This window comes from Salvelinus alpinus, chromosome 24, assembly GCF_045679555.1.
Source record: "Salvelinus alpinus chromosome 24, SLU_Salpinus.1, whole genome shotgun sequence".
Lineage (NCBI taxonomy): Eukaryota > Metazoa > Chordata > Actinopteri > Salmoniformes > Salmonidae > Salvelinus > Salvelinus alpinus.
The window spans coordinates 35276916-35301404 of NC_092109.1; the positions used below are offsets into that span (position 1 = coordinate 35276916).

The 24489-nt window shown below is 44.1% G+C and overlaps 1 protein-coding gene across 1 annotated transcript; it reads left to right on the forward strand.

Annotated features, from left to right (window-relative positions):
• Positions 1-6729: 6729 nt before the first annotated feature.
• Positions 6730-21211, forward strand: LOC139552734 (sodium-dependent phosphate transport protein 2A-like). The gene is made up of 11 exons (XM_071364759.1): positions 6730-6952; positions 7162-7308; positions 7488-7631; positions 8291-8402; positions 8526-8721; positions 10017-10112; positions 10211-10331; positions 10539-10706; positions 12243-12359; positions 19331-19455; positions 20152-21211. The coding sequence occupies exons 1-11, from the start codon at positions 6823-6825 to the stop codon at positions 20833-20835; spliced, it is 2040 nt and encodes a 679-aa protein (XP_071220860.1). The 5' UTR covers positions 6730-6822; the 3' UTR covers positions 20836-21211.
• The last annotated feature ends 3278 nt before the right edge of the window (positions 21212-24489 follow it).

The window sequence follows — 24489 nt, forward strand, 5'->3', positions numbered from 1 at the left end:
GAGATGAAAACGGTACTGGTTGAGGCCACATCACACAACTGACAAATTATGTTGAAACAATATTGATTCAACCAGTGTGCCCAGCGGGGAGTAAGTGAGTGAGTGAGTGAGTGAGTGAGTGAGTGAGTGAGTGAGTGAGTGACTGAGTGAGTGAGTGAGTGATTGACTGACTATGTGAGTGAGGGATTGAGGGATTGAGTAAGTGAGTGAGTGACTGAGTGAGTGAGAGACTGACTGACTGACATACTGACCGAGTGAGTGGGTGAGTGACTGAATGAGTGAGTGACTGTCAGTCAGTCATGTGTAGCAGAAGACTTTCCCCAGGGGGGTATCTCTCAGACAGTTGGGCTCTTTCAGTTAGCCCACTAGGCTCCTGCCGACATGTTGTTGCCATGGTGATGCTTTCTGAACTGTCATTCTGTCTTTAGTTCCTGCATGTTATGGTGGTGTGTATTTTGGGCAATACTCTATTATATTATTTTCAGGGATGATAAGCAAGGCTGTATGATGTTATTTTTCTTCAAAAGTATGAGATAACATGTTTTCATCTTTGAAGCCTTTCAGAGCTCTCCTCAAAGCTAGAATCAGAATACACACACACACACACACACACACACACACACACACACACACACACACACACACACACACACACACACACACACACACACACACACACACACACACACACACACACACACACACACACACACACACACACACACACACACACACACACACACACACACACACACAGAGAGAGCACATTAGCTTTTAGAGTGTCAAACCCATAGCTGGAGAGGTACAGTATGTATGACTCACTGTTTGTCTTCTCTTAAAAAGCAGCACCATTTGCTTCTGGCTTCCTCTTCAACACATCATACATACAACCTGATGGGAGCCAGATGGGAAATGTCATTCAAACACATACGCATGCACGTGAGGGGTTAGAGAGGTGTGTGACAAAGAAGTGGATATTATATCATCTAGTCTGTACTGCAAACTATCTGTAACTCTTGTTCCTATTCAAGGTCAATATACTCCTCCCTATATGAGACATTAATAGTAGACTATGGGCTGTCACTGTGATGGGATAAGTTTCCTTGACTTTGCACCACTCGTTTTGGTTTATAAAAGGTCAGTCTGACAGTCTCAGCAATACACTTACGCCCATTACAGCCTCCAAATTAGTAGGCTATTTCAGACCAAGTCTATTGCAATTGAGAAAGCTCCATAACAAAACTAACAATGTATTATGTTAATTTCCTGCTTGGGACCACAGAGAGCCCCTGATCAGAGAGAAGCCTCAGTCTGCGCCCTGACTGAGCTGGTGTCCTGTTTCCTATTGATTTATTTCCCAGAAGAACAGTCATCGGTGGATAGAGATTGACGTTGAACTACAGACCGTAGATAACCTGGGGCTAGCAGAGACTACTATGGAGTCAGCACAGAATAAAGTTAGTGTATTTTTAAAAAAAATTGGGGGGGGGGGGCTTAAGTATGTCAATTGGTGACATCATCCTGTCTGAACAATTTCCTTTTCCTGTTTCCCATGTAGGCTCAACCAACCTCTCCTCATAAACAGACAGTGAAGAACAGGTCCAAGTCAACAGATGAGATTCAACAAGCCAAAAAGGTGGACGACATTACACCGTCCGTCAGTCTGCTCATTTTGAGCTCAGGAGTGGCGCAGCAGTCTAAGGCGCTGCATCTCAGTGCTAGAGGCGTCACTACAGACCCTGGTTTGATCCTGGGCTGTATCACAACCAGCCGTGATAGAGTGTCCCATAGGGCAGCGCACAATTGGCCCAGCGTCGTCCCGGGTTAGGGGAGGGTTTGGCCAGAGTAGACTGGCCAGAGCCAGTCATTGTAAATAAGAATTTATTCTTAATTGACTTGCCTAGTTAAATAAAGGTAAAAAAATGTAAACGTCATGTCTATTCAAAAGCATCTTGATCCATCTCATTGTTTTACAGCTGGGAGTGCCCCTTGCTGGTGTGTTTAAACCACCTGAGCTGCAGGTCTTTCTTTCATTACAACACGTGGCATGTTATGGCGGAGAGAGGAGGAGAGAGAGAGATGGCTGCCAATTCCTTAAACTAGTGATGGAACTAGTGTTAATCAGATAGATAACTTTGGGCTGGTTTCCTTTTGTTGGTATGCTAATGATAGTCTTTCTCCAGGCTTTTCACACGACACAGAAATCATTGCCAGGGAAGCCGGAGACTGAGAATGAGGTGGATATAAAGCACTTTATCTTTTGCCTCACCCGAGCCACAGACCACATGACCTTTCCATTGCCTAATCACATTCCCTGCCGATACTGCTAAAATATCTTATTCTCCATATCTGCCAGGAGCCCCCAGAGAGTCCATCCTCATCAGAAGAACTGAAATGAAGGGGCAGACAGCGCCAGGCAGAGAGTCAGAGTCATGGGTTACATCAATTATTCCTCTGGAAACCTATTCAGTTGTCTGCAGTTTTTATTCTCATAACGACAAAAAGGCTGTACATTTTTTGTAAACGTCTTATGAATGTGGTTGTTTACTAAATAAGAAAAAGTGTAAAATGCATTGTTTGTGAGGATATAATGTTCAAAGAATGACTAGAGACTTACTCTACAAAACACAGACACTTAACATAAATATGTAATTAAGTGAGTGGAAAACACATGTGCATGTGCCAGTTGGGATGTGTGTAAGTATGAGGTATAGTGGATTTGTTATGTACACTCTCCTAAAACATTGAGTTTTTTGGAACTGATGTCAGAATTCATGTCTGTATGCCACTTTGAAAATGTGAAGCAATTGAACTTGTAAATAAACCTTGTGTAATAAAAAAAAAAGAAGTTATTTTAATCCCAATACCACACACAGGCAGACCATCAGGGTTTGAAATTCTTTAATATCCCCCTTTTCTCTCTTCTTAGTATCAAAATGTGTTTGTTTACAGGACAAAAGCAACAGAACATTGACACAAGGCCAGAGCCGGCGACACTCACAACACATACATGCTAGAATCCACAGTTGTTCGGCATGGAACGCTCTTCACGTCGGCATCATAGGGTTCCGACGCGGATGTCGCAGCCTCAACAGTATCATTGTAGCAGGCCACGTTTGGGGAGGGTGGAGAAAGCTTCATCATTAACGTACAGTAATGTACTGGAAACCATAGGTTTGCCCTCTCCCCGGCAGTAGTAGAGGTGCGGCTGAGCACAGTTTGTGGCACCTGTCCATTCCCGTGGCTGACTTCAATATCCTGAACAACGTCTGAGAACTGCCTTTGTGCAGGGACAGCTCGTTAGCCCCAATGGTCCTGGTGTGGGGGTGTGGCTTAGGTCCCTGATTAACACTCATTCCCACGAGACAAAGACTAAAAAGAAGCAGTATGTAAATCTTGGTGGAGCCCCCCAAAAATATATGTTGTATGCATGCCAGCAAAGCCTCTACACAACCCAACACTAAACAATACATTAATTGCACTATAACTGTGAAAAACGGTGCCCACAAACTGTTAGGGCCCAACACCTTACTACTACTACACCTGGCTATCAGCGGAGCCTTGTCTGGCAGTGAAACAGTTCATTCAGCCTCATTTACTGCCTTTAAAAAAACATAGCTGATATTGCTGACTTGCATAAACAAACGTGGTTTCTACTAACAATTGAGATGTACAAACTATGGTATAAGGGGACGACAGGCGGACAAGAGGCAATCCGTAATTTCAATTAAGACATTAATGAGCGAGCTAGGACGGACGTAGTCAATATAACTATTTGTTCAGCACTTTTGTATTCTCCCTGTATACCAAGTTAGAACCGTAAGATAAATAAAGGGGGCACATAAGCAGACAATGACAGCTCTTTACAATATTCGATGATGACATTTCTCTAAAACAGGTTATAGGCTACATGTGCACCACCTACAGCTAACAGCTTAAAACACAACATACACTTAGTATTACTTCTAAGCTACAGTATACATATCTCCCTGGCATATTACATAATTTATGCAGCAGCATAAATACATTTTTGGAATCACCTGTTTGTGCTGTACTCACTTGAACAGGATGGTGGAGCGGAGAACCTTCGTGGGCAAATTTTGTCATTAAACTTTGTCACCAAAGTCTGTCATTCTCTGGATTTATGGTGCTTTCAAGACAACTGGGAACTCAGAAAAAAACAAGGTTGAATCATGAGGATGTTAGTGATCTTCAGGTCGGAGCTCTAGAAAGAAGCCCGAGTTCCCGACTCGCAATTCCGAGTTTGATGACCGTTATAAACATATTTTCCCAGTCGGAGATAGATTTTTTTCCGAGTTCCCAGTTGTCTTGAAAGCACTATAGTCAGATTTCCCAGTTCAGAATTTCCAGTTGTTTTGAACGCGGCAGAAGTCATGCTGGATTGACAGCACGGCCAATGTTGCATGTTTATCCTTTTAAGCTTGAAAAAGAGACCCTTATACCCAGACTTGGACCACACACCCACTCCGCTGAATAGCAGGCTAGTGATTGCTTTGCAATGCTTGCAGTTAGCCACTGATTCCTTCCAAACCACTCATTGTTGAATTTGCGATTTCTGTAATGTTTATGTCCAATGTCCAATGGCCAATGAGCACAGATACGTTTTACCTATAATTTCTCTTCCTTATTTCTCTTCATATGACAAGGATTGAAAAGGATTTGCCATCAGATTGTCGACTTGATTCATGATGATGACTGCTAACTTGCTAGCTAATATTTTGAAAGTATGATGTTGACATGATCAGTGAAATCAAAGCTACTATAGATATAACGTGATTTAACTTAATTTTATCTGTGGCCAATATCTTTGAGCCTTCTTGGGTGGGCACTTCTAATTTAACTCTATGGCAGCACCCAAGGGAATTGAATTTTTGAGTTCTACCGTTAGATTTTGCGCTGACGTGGTGTCCCCATGAGTGACAGAACACTGAGCCAATCGCGGCACAACTAGAGAACATTACCAACCCCTTCGCTCCGTTGGCTGCCCCACCACCACAGAAAGCACTGAGCTAGGCTGCATTTTGGAGCTGTCTTACTCAAGAAAGCAAAAAAGAGACCAAGTTGGTATGCAGCTTTATTAACTCAATGATGATGATTATTATAATTGTTTACATTGTTTGCAAACTGATATGTGACATGTATTAATGCCAAAATAACATGCAAAACCTGCCCTGAATGAGGGGTCGCCACAAAGGAGGTCAACCGATTCAAAGGAAGTCACTCAAATAAGGAAATAAGAATTCAACCAAAACACAGCACATGATAGGATAAATATTTAAAGCACTTCTAGGTTAATACATTCAAACTCAAATTAAGATCCTACATCTGTGTGTGTGTGTGTGTGTGTGTGTGTGTGTGTGTGTGTGTGTGTGTGTGTGTGTGTGTGTGTGTGTGTGTGTGTGTGTGTGTGTGTGTGTGTGTGTGTGTGTGTGTGTGTGTGTGTGTGTGTGTGTGTGTGTGTGTGTGTGTGTGTGTGTGTGTGTGTGTGTGTGTGTGTGTGTAATCAATGATGTCTTTTACATGGCATATATCTCTGTGTGAATCATCATGTTTATCTGTGGGAGAGAAATCGGACGTTTCTGTCCAGGAAGCAGATTCATCATTCACAGCCGGGGGTATGACATCATTCACCAACAACTGTTCCTGTCCCGAGTGACCACACAAGTAGTGGGCAGCCAGCTCCATGAGAGCAACATTTGCCTGCTTCTCTAGGTCTCACCACAGGGTGTCACCCTCTGCATTCTGTTCCAACACTCGAAAAGGCTGAGTAATGCTGAAAGAATGCTCCCCATCTCTTTCCTTATGAAAGTTGTAGCCTTTAGACATTTGCCACATAATCAGTGAACTCTCTCTTCATATTGCACTAAGTATTATTTAACCACCTGGAGCACATTCAATGTTTTGTGGTTATACACGTGAGGTGCTACCTTTAGACTTTGCACCTCAGACTCAGGAGGAGACATACAAAAGCCAGGTCTCTCTCCTTCACACATTGTCAAAAGAGGACTATACTGTCATTGTTTGGTGGTAAAGAGTTGGGCATAAGACGGTAAGACAAGTCTATCTAATAGCTGTCACTAATCTAATCAATGTTTTCATGACCAAATGATTTTGTCTCTCTCTCTGTGGCCCCTGTTAACATTATCCATTGTTTGGGATGTGAGTTAGCATGTGCTATCTAGATATGTATTTTTAATCAAAGGGATTAGAGAGCTTTTGACTGGCATTGGAGATCTTTTTGTACCCACAGATGTAAAGCCTTTGAATAATTGAAGTGGAAGACTACTGGCTTGATGTTCAGCCTCCTCAGCAGCCCCAGAGACATTGAAAACAGGATCTAAACCTTTCATCTACCACCAGGCTTTATAGTGCTGCTATGCTTTGCAGAAACAGCGTTTCGAGCTGTATTTTAAAAGCTGTAGATCCACAAAGTGCACACTCCTTAAATGCAACAAATATATTGTACTGATAGATAACGTAATGAGAACAATTAGCATAATGGAGGAATACGATACAAAAATCTACACCCTTTAAATTAACAAATCAATAAATCAAGAATGAATGCAATGTTGACTACTTTATACAAAATAATATTTATATTATTAAAGTCTTATTTCACCTGACCTCAGTCAACTGATCCAATTGGCTTATTGTCATATTTATAAGGTTCTGTTGGGTCCTTTGTTTAGAAAGATGGCTCACCGGAGCAGTAATTTGACTTTACTGTGGTCACTAATGTCATTTCTATATTACTTCAACTGGACATAGACTCCTCTACAATAGGACGTGTTCCATGACAGCATGCCCCTCCAGGACTCATCATGTGCTCTGGTGAAGAGGAAATACCTGGGACAACAGTCACACCTGGACGGAGACATCCTTCCCGACCCCCCAAAAACATGGCCTGAATCCCCACTCATAAAAGCACATGGTAAGTGGAGGAGAGGATTGACACATTCAGGAATGGAATAAAGTGTGACTGATTTACCTGCAACACTCCAGGCATAATGTTGAAAAGTAAACCATTTAATTCAGAATGTTTTGTTTTCATGCATGGTTATCTATTAACCAACTAATAGTTCATCTCACTATGACAACAGCTTATCTGAGATGCCGGGAACTTGTTATTTTAACCTGCAGATTTTGCTTCGTCAATGTCCCAGACTCAGGCAGAGAGAATGAGATCAGTTTTCATCAACGTCTCCAAGATCCCCCTGCTCCTCCTCTTCCTGTACATGTTCGTCTGCTCGTTGGATGTCCTGAGTTCTGCCTTCCAGTTAGCAGGAGGTATCCTTCCTCAGGTTCATTCAGGTTTATCCATCCTGGTCCATTAATGTATGACTACTCTCCCCTCAATCTCTGACTACATGAGACATAATTTTATAGATTGGAATAAAAAAATAACAATCATTAGCCTTACCCCACAGCTGTAAATGTAAGTGGTGTGTTCCCCACTGGGCGGACAGGTAAGGTGGCTGGGGACATCTTCAACGACAACGCCATACTGGCCAACCCGGTGGCAGGGCTGGTGGTGGGCATCCTGGTGACGGTTCTGGTCCAGAGCTCCTCTACCTCCACCTCCATTGTCGTCAGCCTCGTCTCCTCGGGCCGTAAGTCACACACACACACACACACACACACACACACACACACACACACACACACACACACACACACACACACACACACACACACACACACACACACACACACACACACACACACACACACACACACACACACACACACACACACACACACACACACACACACACAAACAAAACCTCTACTGTACTGCATTATACTACACAATATGTCTGGATTACTGGAGGATAAACTGCAATAGAAGATGAAAAGTATTTCTTGACATGCTGCCTCAATACAAGATGAAAGAGTATTTCTTGACATGTTGCCTCAATACAAGATGAAAGAGTATTTCTTGACATGTTGCCTCAATACAAGATGAAAGATATTTATTGACATGTTGCCTCAATACAAGATGAAAGATATTTATTGACATGTTGCCTCAATACAAGATGAAAGAGTATTTCTTGACATGTTGCCTCAATACAAGATGAAAGATATTTATTGACATGTTGCCTCAATACAAGATGAAAGAGTATTTCTTGACATGTTGCCTCAATACAAGATGAAAGAGTATTTCTTGACATGTTGCCTCAATACAAATGAAAGAGTATTTCTATTAAAAAAAATTTACTTTGTAATATAGATGAATAGTGGTTTATTGTTTTGCTCCTTGCTTGTGCAGTACTCAATGTGAGGTCTGCCATCCCAATCCTCATGGGATCCAATATTGGGACGTCCGTCACCAACACCATCGTTGCTCTGATGCAGGCTGGAGAGAGGGATGAGTTTGAACGGTAAGAAATGGCTGTGTATCCTCCTCTCCTGTAATTCCTTAGGATTTGAACAAACCCTATACCAAGTATTGCCACAGTTTGGCATCATGCATGATTTATAATAACATGGCCTGTTCAATACAGGGCATTTGCTGGAGCGACGGTGCATGACTGTTTTAACTGGCTGTCAGTGCTGGTGCTACTGCCCCTGGAGGCAACCACAGGCCTGCTGAGAAGACTGTCTCAGGCCGTAGTTGACACCTTCCACATCAGCTCTGGAGATAAGGCCCCAGAGATGCTCAAGGTCATGACTGAACCACTCACCAAACTCATCATTCAGGTACTGAACCACTCACCAAACTCATCATTCAGGTACTGAACCACTCACCAAACTCATCATTCAGGTACTGAACCACTCACCAAACTCATCATTCAGGTACTGAACCACTCACCAAACTCATCATTCAGGTACTGAACCACTCACCAAACTCATCATTCAGGTACTGAACCAATCACCAAACTCATCATTCACGTACTGAACCAATCATCAAACTCATCATTCAGGTACTGAACCAATCACCAAACTCATCATTCAGGTACTGAACCACTCACCAAACTCATCATTCAGGTACTGAACCAATCACCAAACTCATCATTCACGTACTGAACCAATCATCAAACTCATCATTCAGGTACTGAACCAATCACCAAACTCATCATTCACATACTGAACCCCTCACCAAACTCATCATTCAGGTACTGAACCACTCACCAAACTCATCATTCACGTACTGAACCACTCACCAGACTCATCATTCAGGTACTGAACCAATCACCAAACTCATCATTCAGGTACTGAACCAATCACCAAACTCATCATTCAGGTACTGAACCACTCACCAAACTCATCATTCAGGTACTGAACCAATCACCAAACTCATCATTCACGTACTGAACCAATCATCAAACTCATCATTCAGGTACTGAACCAATCACCAAACTCATCATTCACATACTGAACCCCTCACCAAACTCATCATTCAGGTACTGAACCACTCACCAAACTCATCATTCACGTACTGAACCACTCACCAGACTCATCATTCAGGTACTGAACCAATCACCAAACTCATCATTCAGGTACTGAACCACTCACCAAACTCATCATTCAGGTACTGAACTACTCACCAAACTCATGATTCAGGTACTGAACCACTCACCAAACTCATCATTCAGGTACTGAACCACTCACCAAACTCATCATTCACGTACTGAACCACTCACCAGACTCATCATTCAGGTACTGAACCAATCACCAAACTCATCATTCAGGTACTGAACCACTCACCAAACTCATCATTCAGGTACTGAACCACTCACCAAACTCATCATTCAGGTACTGAACCAATCACCAAACTCATCATTCAGGTACTGAACCACTCACCAAACTCATCATTCAGGTACTGTCGGGGTTGGGCAAAATGTGTGGGTCTGCACTGTGTGGCTTTGGTCAAACACGAGTCACATGTCCAGGAATGTAGAAAGAATTAATGAGCTTGTCTTTGGATCATTCATCCTTCCTTTGATCACCTCGCATTGATCGATATCATGTTTTATTCCCGTTTATCCTTACAGTTGGACAAGTCTGTCATCACAGGCATCGCCATGGGAGATGAGGCCATGAGTAACAGGAGTCTGGTGAGGGTATGGTGTAAGAATCACATCCTAACGGTAAGACCAAATGCCACAGGCCTCTTGATGTGCAAAATATCTGGAGTCACTGGTTTGGTGGTTTCAAAGACAGATGTTTCTCTCTCATCCCCCTGCAGTCCTCTGTGAATGTTTCTGTTGGTGATTCCTTCAACTGTACAACAATACAACCCTGCTGGCAAAGCAATGCAACAACCTGGACAACGCAGAACATGACTCTGCTTGTAAATATAGAAAAATGTAAATCAATGTCATTTTCATTCTTGGAATTGAGCGAGTGTCAAAGTACTGTCACAGGGAAATACTTGACAGTCATACTGATTCCGCTACAGTCCTGGGGCTGCGGGCCCTAGTTGGACCCATAGTGGGGCCTTAGTGACAGATAATCTTGACAGATAAAAGCAGCAGAGTAGAAAGACTGACCCAGTCCTCTGTTGATGTCCCTAGGCAGCCATCTGTTTGTGGACTCGTGGTTGTCCGACCTGGCGGTAGGCCTCATTCTGCTAGCCTGCTCTCTTCTGCTCCTGTGCACCTGTTTGTTGCTGCTGGTCAAGCTGCTCAATTCCCTGCTCCAAGGCCAGGTGGCTAAGGCCATCCAGAGGATCATCAACACAGGTGGGTGTAATCTAAATGTGGCTGGAAGATTGAGATCAGAAAACATAGTTATGATTAATTTTTTTCCTCCCTGTGGTTTATGATTGCAAAGAATATCTATTTGAGGTGGTGCCCATAGGCTCTGTATAGCTTATTTGAGGTGACACCCATAGGCTCTGCATAGCTTATTAGAGGTGATGCCCATAGGATCTGCATAGCTTATTTGAGGTGATGCCCATAGGCTCTGCATAGCTTATTTGAGGTGGGGCCCATCATAGGCTCTGCATAGCTTATTAGAGGTGATGCCCATAGGCTCTGCATAGCTTATTTGAGGTGGGGCCCATCATAGGCTCTGCATAGCTTATTAGAGGTGATGCCCATAGGCTCTGCATAGCTTATTTGAGGTGGGGCCCATCATAGGCTCTGCATAGCTTATTAGAGTGGGTGTCCATAGGCTCTGCATAGCTTATTAGAGGTGACGCCTATAGGCTCTGCACAGCTTTTAGTAAGCACTACGTAGCCATTTAGTAAGCATAGATACATTTCGGTTGTGTGAGGAAAACAAAGCTGTAATAAAACACAGAGGTAGATTATGCAGTAAGTAAAATATAATAAAAAATATATATAATATTTAACCAGGTAGGCTAGTTGAGAACAAGTTCTCATTTACAACTGCGACCTGGCCAAGATAAAGCAAAGCAGTGCGACACAAACAACAACACAGAGTTACACATGGAGTAAACAAACATACAGTCATTAATACAATAGAAAAAAAATCTAGATACAATGTGTGCAAATGAGGTAGGATAAGGGAGGTAAGGCAATAAATAGGCCATAGTGGCGAAATAATTACAATATAGCAATTAAAACACTGGAGTGATAGATGTGCAGAAGATGAATGTGCAAGTAGAGATACTGGGGGCAAAGGAGCAAAATAAATCAAATAAATAACAGTATGGGGATGAGGTAGTTGGATGGGTTATTTACAGATGAGCTATGTACAGGTGCAGTGATCTGTGAGCTGCTCTGACAGCTGGTGCTTAAAGCTAGTGAGGGAGATATGAGTCTCCAGTGATTTTTGCAGTTCGTTCCAGTCATTGGCAGCAGAGAACTGGAAGGAAAGGCGGCCAAAAGAGGAATTGGCTGTGACCAGTGAAATATACCTGCTGGAGCGCGTGCTGCGGGTGGGTGCTGCTATGGTGACCATTGAGCTGAGATAAGGCGGGGCTTTACCTAGCAAAGACTTGTAGATGGAGCCAGTGGGTTTGGCGACGAATATGAAGCGAGGGCCAGCCAACGAGAGCATACAGGTTGCAGTGGTGGGTAGTATATGGGGCTTTGGTGACAAAACGGATGGCACTGTGATGGACTGCATCCAATTTGCTGAGTAGAGTGTTGGAGGCTATCGCCGAAGTCGAGGATCGGTAGGATATACGAGGGTATGTTTGGCAGCATAAAATAACAATCCCAGCATTTGACATATTTCCCTTGAAAGCTCTTTACTGAAACTCCACATACTGTAAGTAATATGAATCTCCTCTCTCTCCCCTCCTCCAGACTTCCCCTACCCGTTTGGCTGGCTGGCAGGTTACCTGGCCATCCTAGTGGGGGCTGGCATGACCTTTGTGGTTCAGAGCAGCTCAGTGTTCACCTCTGCCATCACTCCTCTCATAGGTGAGTGTTACAAATACTATTTACCATGCAGATCACTTTGTAAGTTCTGGGCTCATAGGAGTGCTGATCTAGGACTAGATTCAGAGTCATTAACCGGTACCTACAAAGCAGATCATTGTTTTTATTTAGGTCATACAGTGCCTTTAGAAAGCACTCAGACCCCTTGACTTTTTCCACATGTTGTAATGTTACTGTCACGCCCTGGCCTTAGTATTCTTGGTTTTCTTTATTATTTTAGTTAGGTCAGGGTGTGACATGGGGTATGTTTGTGTTTTGGGTGATTATATGGTAAAGGGGGTGTTGGGTTTTGTGTGTGGTTTTGTGTTGAGTGAATATGTCTAGGTATGTCTATGGGTTAGTGAGGGTTTGTCTATGGTTGCCTGAGTGGTTCTCAATCAGAGACAGATGTCTTTCATTTGTCTCTGATTGGGAGCCATATTTTAGGCAGCCATAGGCATCATGTTTTTGTTGGGTCATTGTCTAAGTCTGTGTCTAGGTCTAGGTCTGTGTCAAGATTGCATGTTTTGCATTTAGTCGGTTATAGCTTCACGGTCATCGATTTGTTGTTTTGCTTCGTTGGTTCATCTTCTAATAAAGAGAAGATGTATTTTTCACACGCTGCGCCTTGGTCCGCTTTCTCTCCCTTTGTCGATCGTGACAGTTACAGCCTTATTCTAAAATGTATTTAAAAAATTAAAAAAATCTCAGCAAACTACACACAATATCCCATAATGACAAAGGGAAAACCGTTTTTAAAATTTATTTTGCACATTTATTAAAATAAAAACCGCTTGCTATGAGACTCGAAATTGTCAGGTGCATCCTGTTTCCATTGATCATCCTTGAGATGTTTCTACAACTTGATTGGAGTCCACCTGTGGTAAATTAAATTGGTTGGACATAATTTGGAAAGGCACACACCTGTCTATTTAAGGTCCCACAGTTGACAGTGCATGTCAGAGAAAAAACCAAGCCATGAGTATCAGGTTTCAGGTAAGACCCAAATGCAGACTGTGTTGAAGTAACAAAGGTTATTGCAGCAACAGGGGCAAGCACACAACAGTTCAAGGCAGGAAGGGGTCGATAATCCTGAGTAAAGGGCAATGGTACAGGACGGCAGTCAGGCTTAGGATCATGGCAGGGCAGAGAGGTCAGGCAGGCGGGCTCAGAGTCAGGACAGGCAAGGGTCAAAACCAGGAGGGCAAGAAACAGAGAGACAGGGGAAAAGCAGGAGCTGAGAAAAAACGCAGGTTGACTTGACAAACAAGACGAACTGGCAACAAACAAACAGAGAACACAGGTATACAGTTGAAGTAGGAAGTTTACATACACTTAGGTTGGAGATATTAAAACTAGTTTTTCAACCACTCCACAAATTTCTTGTTAACAAATTATAGTTTTGGCAAGTCGGTTAGGACATTTACTTTGTGCATGACACAAGTAATTTTTCCAACAATTGTTTACAGACAGAAAATTTCACTTATCATTCACTGTATCACAATTCCAGTGGGTCAGAAGTTTACATACACTAAGTTGACTGTGCCTTTAAACAGCTCAGAAAATTCCAGAAAATTATGTCATGGCTTTAGAAGCTTCTGATAGGCAAATTGACATAATTTGAGTCAATAGGAGGTGTACCTGTGGATGTATTTCAAGGCCTACCTTCAAACTCAGTGCCTCTTTGCTTGACATCATGGGAAAATCTAAAGAAATCAGGACAAATTAGCCAAGACATCAGAAAATTTTTTGTAGAGATCCACAAGTCTGGTTCATCCTTGGGAGCAATTTCCAAACGCCTGAAGGTACCACGTTCATCTGTACAAACAATAGTATGCACGTATAAACACCATGGGACCACGCAGCCGCCATACCGCTCAGGAAGGAGACAGTATGTCTCCTAGAGATGAACGTACTTTGGTGCGGAAAGTGCAAATCAATCCCAGAACAACAGCAAAGGACCTTGTGAAGATGCTGGAGGAAACAGGTACAAAAGGATCTATATCCACAGTTAAACGAGTCCTATATCGACATAACCTGAAAGGCTGCTCAGCAAGGAAGAAGCCACTGCTCCAAAACCGCCATAAAAAAGCCAGACTATGGTTTGCAACTGCACATGGGGACAAAGATCGTACTTTTTGGAGAAATGTCCTCTGGTCTGATGAAACAAAAATAGAACTGTTTGGCCGTAATGACCATCGCTCTGTTTGGAGGAAATAGGGGGAGGCTTGCAAGCCGAAGAACAACATCCCAACCATGAAGCACGGGGGTGGCAGCATCATGTTGTGGGGGTGCTTTGCTGCAGGAGGGACTGCTGCACTTCACAAAATAGATGGCATCATGAGGCAGGAAAATTATGTGGATATATTGAAGCAACATCTCTAGACATCAGTCAGGAAGTTAAAGCTTGGTCGCAAATGGGTCTTCCAAATGGACAATGACCCCAAGCATACTTCCAAAGTTGTGGCAAAATGGCTTTAGGATAACAAAGTCAAGGTATTGGAGTGGCCATCACAAAGCCCTGACCTCAATCCTATAGAACATTTGTTGGCAGAACTGAAAAAGCATGTGCGAGCAAGGAAGCCGACAGACCTGACTTAGTTACACCAGCTCTGTCAGGAGGAATGGGCCAAAATTCACCCAAATTATTATGGGAAGCTTGTGGAAGGCTACCTGAAACATTTGACCCAAGTTAAACAATTTAAAGGCAATGCTACCAAATACTAATTGAGTGTATGTAAACTTATGACCCACTGGGAATGTGATGAAAGAAATAAAAGCTGAAATAAATAATTCTCTCTACTATTATTCTGACATTTCACATTCTTAAAATATAGTGGTATTCCTAGCTGACCTAAGAAAGGGAAGTTTTACTAGGATTAAATGTCAGGAATTGTGAAAAACTGAGTTTAAATGTATTTGGCAAAGGTGTATGTAAACTTCCAACTTCAACTGTAAGTACCCAGGGGATAATAGGGAAGATGGGCGACACCTGGAGGGCGGTGGAGACAATTACAAGGACAGGAGAAACCGATCAGGTCGTGACAATGAGATTGAAGGAATTGTCCGTACAGCTCTGAGACAGGATTGTGTTGAGGCAAAGATCTGGGGAAGGGTGCCACAAAAATTCTGCAGTAATGAAGGTCCCCAAGAACACAGTGGCCTCCATCATTCTTAAATTGAAGAAGTTTGGAACCACCGGGCCAAACTGAGCAATCGGGGGAGTAGGGCCTTGGGAGTAGGGCCCAATGGTCACTCTGACAGAGCTCCAGAGTTCTTCTGTGGAGTTGGGACAACCATCTCTGCAGCACTCCACCAATCAGGCCTTTATGGTAGAGTGGCTAGACGGAAGCCACTCCTCAGTAAAAGGCACATGACAGCCCGCTTGGAATTTGCCAAAAGGCACCTAAAGTCTCTCAGACCATGAGAAACAAGATTCTCTGGTCTGATGAAACCAAGATTGAACTCTTTGGCCCGAATGGCAAGCGTCACATCTGGAGTAAACCTGGCACCATCCTTTCGGTGAAGCATTGTGGTGGTAGCATCATGCTGTGGGGATGTTTTCCAGTGGCAGGGACTCGGAGACTAGTCAGGATCAACGGAAAGATGAACGGAGCAAAGTACAGAGAGATCCTTGATGAAAACCTGCTCCAGAGCGTTCAGGACCGCAGACTGGGGCGAAGGTTCACCCTCCAACAGGACAACGACCCTAACCACACAGCCAAGACAACGCAGGAGTGGCCTCTGTGTTGAGTGGTCGCTGAAGGAGTGGTCTCTGAATGTCCTTGAGTGGCCCAGCCAGAGCCCGGACATGAACTTGATCGAACATCTCTGGAGAGACCTGAAAATAGCTATGCAGCAACGCTCTCAATCCAACCTGACAGGACTTGAGAGGATCGACAGAGAAGAATGGGAGAAACTCCCCAAATACAGGTGTGCCAAGCGTGTAGTGTCTTACCCAAGAAGACTCGAGGCTGTAATCGCTGCCAAAAAGTGCTTCAAGAAAGTACAGAGTAAAGGATTCTGAGTACTTATGTAATGGGATCTGTTTTTGCTTTATCATTGTCGGGTATTGTGTGTAGATTGATGAGAAAAAAATGTTTTAATCAAGTTAAGAATAAGGCTGTAACGTAACAAAATGTGGATAAAGTCAAGGGGTCTGAATTTTTTAGCTCCCAAGCACGACCCGCTCGTAAAACTGTAATAAACAACTACTTCTTTATCAGGGTTAGAACTTAAACAAGCCTGCATGGTATTTCTCTTAACGCGACTCCGTGCAGCCAATGGCAATGTTCGCTTTAGGGATAACGCCGGGAGCCGCTTCTGGATTTGACAGCTCAACCGGTTCCACCTCCGACATGTCAAAACAACAGCTATGCGGGAATCGGCTAGAGCGAATCTGATTGAATCTAGCCTCTAGAATCAGCCCCCCTGTCTATGTAATCTTATTCATTATAATCTAATATACAAAACTGATCCTAGATCCGCACTCCTACTCTGAGACGCTTAAGAATACGGGCCCTGTAATCTTCTAAGCTAAAGGTATTCTGTAGCCAGCTGACCTGAGCAGGAGATCAAATGACTCATTCCTCTGGTGGTGATAGTGACACATATGAGTTAATGAGGAGGTGGCACTAGTTTCTCTTTAATAAGCCTTGGTGAGGTATTACTTTTCTCATGAATTTCACTTTTTTATGTGGGGGGGCATTAACCCAATTGAAAAAAGCAGGGCTTGTTTTTGCTCTATTTGTTGATGAAACACTTACAGGAGAAACAAGAGGTTATACTAATATGAATTAAGGTTGGTTTTGTTTGGGAATTAATTATGTGTGTCTGATGGAGCCAGGTGTATTATTTGCTAGAGAGTGGAGAATCCATTTCATGCTGTCTAATCCCCGGCACTCTCTGGGGGATAGATCTACCTCAGTGTTCTGAGATCAGCAATAATTAACTGCATAGTGGCTGGACTCTCCCACGGAGCATGGTAGTGAGCTGTGGCTCCATGGAATCCCTATTTCTGGGCTGGTTAATCCCCTGGAGTTTAGGATCTGCTGTGCAGGCATGGAGACAAAGTCTTTCTCACACAGAATAGCTACTGCTATTCAAATTAAATGAAATCAAACTTTTTTTTGTCACATGCACTGAATACAACGTGTAGACCTTACTGTGAAATGCTTACTTACAAGCCCTTAACCAACAGTGCAGTTCAAGAAGAGTTAAGTAAATATTTACTAATTAAACTAAAGTAAAAAATTATAAAAAGTAACACAATATTATAACAATAGCAATGCTATATACAAGGGGTGCCGGTACCGAGTCAGTGTGCGGGGGTACAGGTTTGAGGTCATTTGTACATGTAGGTAGGGGTGAAGTGACTATGCATAGATAATAAACAGCGAGCAGCAGCAGTGTACAAAACAAATGGAGAGGGGGGGGTCAATGGGGGGTCAAAGTCCGGTGGCCATTTGATTAGTTGTTCAGCAGTCTTATGGCTTGGGGGGTAGAAGCTGTAAACGAGCCTTTTGGCCCTAGACTTGGTGCTCCGGTACCGCTAGCCGTGCGGTAGCAGAGAAAACTGTCTATGACTTGGGTGACCGAAGTCTTTGACAATTTTATGGGCTTTCCTCTGACACCGCCTAGTATATAGGTCCTGGATTGCAGGAAGCTTGGCCCCGGTGATGTACTGGGCCGTAAGCACTACCCACTGTAGCGCCTTACGGTCAGATGCCGAGCAGACTTTTCGTGAAATGCTTACTTACAAGCCCTTAACCAACAGTGCAGTTCAAGAAGAGTTAAGAAAATATTTACCAAGTTGACTAAAATAAAAAGTAATAATAAAAAAGTAACACAATAAGAATAACAATAATAAGGTTATATACAGGGGGCACCGGTACCGAGTCAGTGTTCGGGGTACAGGTTAGTTGAGGTAATTTGTACATGTAGGTGGGGGTGAAGTGACTATGCATGGATAATAAACAGTGAGTAGAAGTAGCAGCAGTGTACAAGGGGGGGGGGGGGGGGGGGGATTGTCCTCTGGCGATTTAGTTAATTGTTCAGCAGTCTTATGGCTTGGGGGTAGAAGCTATTGAGGAGCCTCTTGGTCCTAGACTTGGCGCTCCGGTACCGCTTGCCGTGCGGTAGCAGAGAAAACAGTCTATAACTTGGGTGACTGGAGTCTCTGACAATTTTATGGGCTTTCCTCTGACACCGCCTATTATATAGGTCCTGGATGGCAGGAAGGTTAGCCCCAGTGATGTACTGCGCCATTTGCACTACCCTTGGTCAGATGCCGAGCATTTGCCATACCAGGCAGTGATGCAACTGGTCAGGATGCTCTCGATGGTGCAGCTGTAGAACCTTTTGAGGATCTGGGGACCCATGCCAAATCTTTTCAGTCTCCTGAGGGGAAAAGGTGTTGTCGTGCCCTCTTCACGACTGTCTTGGTATGTTAGGACCATGATAGATCATTGATGATGTGGACACCAAGGAAAGTCTCGACCCGCTCCACTACAGCCCGGTTGATGTTAATGGGGGCCTGTTCGGCCCACCTTTTCCTGTAGTCCACGATCAGCTCCTTTGTCTTGCTCACATTGAGGGAGAGGTTGTTGTCCTGGCACCACACTGCCAGTTCTCTGACCTCCTCCCTGTAGGCTGTCTCATCGTTGTCGGTGATCAGGCCTACCACTGTTGTGTCATCAGAAAATGTAATGATGGTGTTGGAGTTGTGTTTGGCCACGCAGTCGTGGGTGAACAGGGAGTACAGGAGGGGACTAAGTACACACCCCTGAGGGGCCCCAGTGTTGGTGATCAACTTATCAGACGTGTTGTTGCTCCAGCCAGCAGTTCCTTAACTGGAACTAGATAATGCTATCTCCTCACCAACCATGTGATTCCTCTACTAAATAAAGCTTCAGTCTATGGAGTTGCAGCCCCATCACATGGCTCTGTGATGCTATTGTATTTTGTGCTCTCAGGTATTGGTGTTATCAGCATTGAACGTGCCTACCCTTTGACCCTGGGGTCAAACATTGGCACAACCACCACAGCTATCCTGGCAGCATTGGCAAGCCCAGGGGACAAGCTGGCGGCAGCTTTCCAGGTACAGAAATCTCATCCTTTTACACTGGAACTTTACATGACTGTTTTTGTTATCCTTTCCAATCAATCAATCAATCAAATGCATTTATAAAGCCCTTTTTACATCAGCCTATGTCACAACATGCTGTACAGAAACCCAGCCTAAAACCCCAAACAGCGAGCAATGCAGATGTAGAAGCACGGGGGGGGGGGGGGGGGGGGGGCTTGTCTGTTTACAGGATCTTCTGTCCTATCATATTTTTCTCATTACATTACCCTGGTCTGTTTACAGGGTCTTCTGTTCCATCATATCTCTGTCATTATATTACCCTGGTCTGTTCTACAGGGTCTTCTGTCCTATCATATCTCTGTCATTACATTACCCTGGTCTGTTTACAGGGTCTTCTGTTCCATCATATCTCTGTCATTACATTACCCTGGTCTGTTCTACAGGGTCTTCTGTCGTATCATATCTCTGTCATTACATTACCCTGGTCTGTTCTACAGGGTCTTCTGTCCTATCATATCTCTCATTACATTACCCTGGTCTGTTTACAGGGTCTTCTGTTCCATCATATCTCTGTCATTACATTACCCTGGTCTGTTTACAGGGTCTTCTGTTCCATCATATCTCTGTCATTACATTACCCTGGTCTGTTTACAGGGTCTTCTGTTCCATCATATCTCTGTCATTACATTACCCTGGTCTGTTCTACAGGTCGCCTTGTGTCATTTCTTCTTCAACATACTGGGCATTCTGCTGTGGTACCCTGTGCCCAGCACCCGCCTGCCCATCCGTATGGCCAGGACTTTGGGGCAGCGCACGGCCAAGTATCGCTGGTTTGCTGTACTCTACCTACTTCTGTGCTTCCTGATCCTGCCCTCGCTCGTCTTCGCCCTCTCCATGGCAGGCTGGCAGATGATGGCTGGGGTGGGCGTGCCCTTCGCTGCGGCCCTCCTCTTGGTGTCTGTGGTGAACATCCTGCAGGTACACAGGCCAGGCTGTCTGCCAGTGAGGCTGCAGAGCTGGGACTTCCTGCCTCTCTGGATGCATTCCCTTCAACCCCTGGATACCCTAATCACCAAGGTGACCCTGTGCTGCGCTAAAGGAGCCAGCGAGCCTGGTCTGATACAGTGCTCCATGGACCGTGATGGTCCTCAGAAGGCTTTGGACAACCTTGTTCTGTGTTACATAGACGAAGCCCCCACAGTGGTAATGTCCCAGGGGGCAGACGAAGCCCCCACAGTGGTAATGTCCCAGGGGGCAGACGAAGCCCCCACATTGGTAATGTCCCAGGGGGCACACGAAACCCCCACAGTGGTAATGTCCCAGGGGGTGGACGAAGCCCCCACAGTGGTAATGTCCCAGGGGGTAGACAGGGTCAGGAGCACACGTCTGTAGAACATATGACACTGGAACAACAGGGAGACAGAGCAGATATCTTGTGAAAGCAGCATCGTGGACTGCAAGAAATGAGCAGTGATGATCTAATGTTATGGAACAACGAGACTGGAGCAAAAACTGTAGGAGCTTATGGTTGCATGAAAACATGACTCCACTCACAGTCAGTTCCTTTATGGATTGCAGAAATCATGCATGATGCCAGCAGCTACAAAACAATGTTTACTGTAGTTGAGTTATGTCATGCACTGTACTTCAAAGCCAAGGAATCCTTAAGAGTTTATTATTTACTCACAGTAACTCTATTTCCAGACAAATGTTTGGGCCTATTGCCTACAGGACATATGTATGATATTATAATTTCCCACAATCAGGATTGCAATTGACTTTCTGTCAAAACAAACACTTCTTCCTCTTTGCTGTCAGTCAGGAGAGGCAGTAAATGTCTGTCTCTCTGCTGAAAATGCAGGAAGTCTGATTGAATAGAACGACAAAAAACACTCAGCCAATTAAAAGGCCTTAAAAAAATAATACAAGTTCTGCATATGAATGGCTGCGTAATTGAAGCTATATAGGAGGGAATGGACGCCTCCACTCGCTAAGTATAAAGCAACGGGGCTCTGAATGGTTGATTAAACATCCATTTGGTGGCATAATGGCAAGTGATTTCCCCAGTTTCAATACATTTTAGGCTTAACGTCTCCTCGCTACTCTTTGAACAATTGGTACTTTTAACCACATGCATATTCCAGAGAGTTAAAATGAGATCATTTGATCATTTTGTTCAAAATCACAATTATTGTACATATAGGAGTTTCATATTTGAGATGAGATGGGAAGCAATTGTATCAAGTCAACTGTGTGTAACACAGAAAGACATGAATCTGTCTTTCCTATTTAAAAGACACATTAGAGCAGGGCTTTTCCCCGGACCAGTTTCTCCAACCGAGCTGAGACGGACAAGAGATTCAGAATATACCACATCTAACAGTCGGCAGATAGGGAGTTTAAAATCATCCATAATAGCCAAGGACGATAGATGAAGAGCAGCCATGAGATGGCATGTTTTTATTGCATAAGAAGTTCTTGAGGAAGACCTATTTAAGTGTAGACTACTTTTCTTGTGACAGAGGCCTACATAGCCTTACAGTACAGAGCCCTACAGTACAGCTTACAGTACAGAGCCCTACACTACAGCTTACAGTACAGAGCTCTACACTACAGCTTACAGTACAGAGCCCTACAGTACAGCTTACAGTACAGAGCCCTACACTACAGCTTACAGTACAGAGCCCTACAGTACAGCTTACAGTACAGAGCCCTACACTACAGCTTACAGTACAGAGCCCTACAGTACAGCTTACAGTACAGAGCTCTACACTACAGCTTACAGTACAGAGCCCTACAGTACAGCTTACAGTACAGAGCCCTACACTACAGCTTACAGTACAGAGCCCTACAGTACAGCTTACAGTACAGAGCCCTACACTACAGCTTACAGTACAGAGCCCTACACTACAGCTTACAGTACAGAGCCCTACACTACAGCTTACAGTACAGAGCCCTACACTACATCTTACAGTACAGAGCCCTACAGTACAGCTTACAGTACAGAGCCCTACACTACAGCTTACAGTACAGAGCCCTACACTACAGCTTACAGTACAGAGCCCTACACTACAGCTTACAGTACAGAGCCCTACACTACAGCTTACAGTACAGAGCCCTACACTACATCTTATAGTACATAGCCCTACACTACAGCTTACAGTACAGAGCCCTACACTACACCTTACAGTACAGAGCCCTACACTACAGCTTACAGTACAGAGCCCTACACTACAGCTTACAGTACAGAGCCCTACACTACAGCTTACAGTACAGAGCTCTACACTACAGCTTACAGTACAGAGCCCTACACTACATCTTATAGTACAGAGCCCTACACTACATCTTACAGTACATAGCCCTACACTACATCTTACAGTACAGAGCTCTACACTACAGCTTACAGTACAGAGCCCTACACTACATCTTACAGTACAGAGCCCTACACTACATCTTACAGTACAGAGCCCTACACTACATCTTACAGTACAGAGCCCTACACTACAGCTTACAGTACAGAGCCCTACACTACAGCTTACAGTACAGAGCCCTACACTACAGCTTACAGTACAGAGCCCTACACTACATCTTATAGTACATAGCCCTACACTACAGCTTACAGTACAGAGCCCTACACTACAGCTTACAGTACAGAGCCCTACACTACAGCTTACAGTACAGAGCCCTACACTACAGCTTACAGTACAGAGCCCTACACTACAGCTTACAGTACAGAGCTCTACACTACAGCTTACAGTACAGAGCCCTACACTACATCTTATAGTACAGAGCCCTACACTACATCTTACAGTACATAGCCCTACACTACATCTTACAGTACAGAGCTCTACACTACAGCTTACAGTACAGAGCCCTACACTACATCTTACAGTACAGAGCCCTACACTACATCTTACAGTACAGAGCCCTACACTACATCTTACAGTACAGAGCCCTACACTACAGCTTACAGTACAGAGCCCTACACTACATCTTAGAGTACAGAGCCCTACACTACATCTTACAGTACAGAGCCCTACACTACAGCTTACAGTACAGAGCCCTACACTACATCTTACAGTACAGAGCCCTACACTACAGCTTACAGTACAGAGCCCTACACTACAGCTTACAGTACAGAGCCCTACACTACATCTTACAGTACAGAGCCCTACACTACATCTTACAGTACAGAGCCCTACACTACATCTTACAGTACAGAGCCCTACACTACATCTTACAGTACAGAGCCCTACACTACAGCGTACAGTACAGAGCCCTACACTACATCTTACAGTACAGAGCCCTACACTACAGCGTACAGTACAGAGCCCTACACTACATCTTACAGTACAGAGCCCTACACTACATCTTACAGTACAGAGCCCTACACTACATCTTACAGTACAGAGCCCTACACTACATCTTACAGTACAGAGCCCTACACTACATCTTACAGTACAGAGCCCTACACTACAGCTTACAGTACAGAGCCCTACACTACAGCTTACAGTACAGAGCCCTACACTACATCTTACAGTACAGAGCCCTACACTACAGCTTACAGTACAGAGCCCTACACTACATCTTACAGTACAGAGCCCTACACTACATCTTACAGTACAGAGCCCTACACTACATCTTACAGTACAGAGCCCTACAGTACATCTTACAGTACAGAGCCCTACACTACAGCTTACAGTACAGAGCCCTACACTACATCTTACAGTACAGAGCCCTACACTACAGCTTACAGTACAGAGCCCTACACTACATCTTACAGTACAGAGCCCTACACTACAGCTTACAGGATGCAGTTTATCACAGTGCCATTCGTTTTGTTACTAAAGCACCTTATACGACCCACCACTGCGACCTGTATGCCCTAGTCGGCTGGCCCTCGCTACATGTTCGTCGTCAGACCCACTGGCTCCAGGTCATCTACAAGGCTATGCTAGGTAAAGTGCCGCCTTATCTCAGTTCACTGGTCACGATGGCTACACCCACCCGCAGCACGCGCTCCAGCAGGTGTATCTCACTGATCAT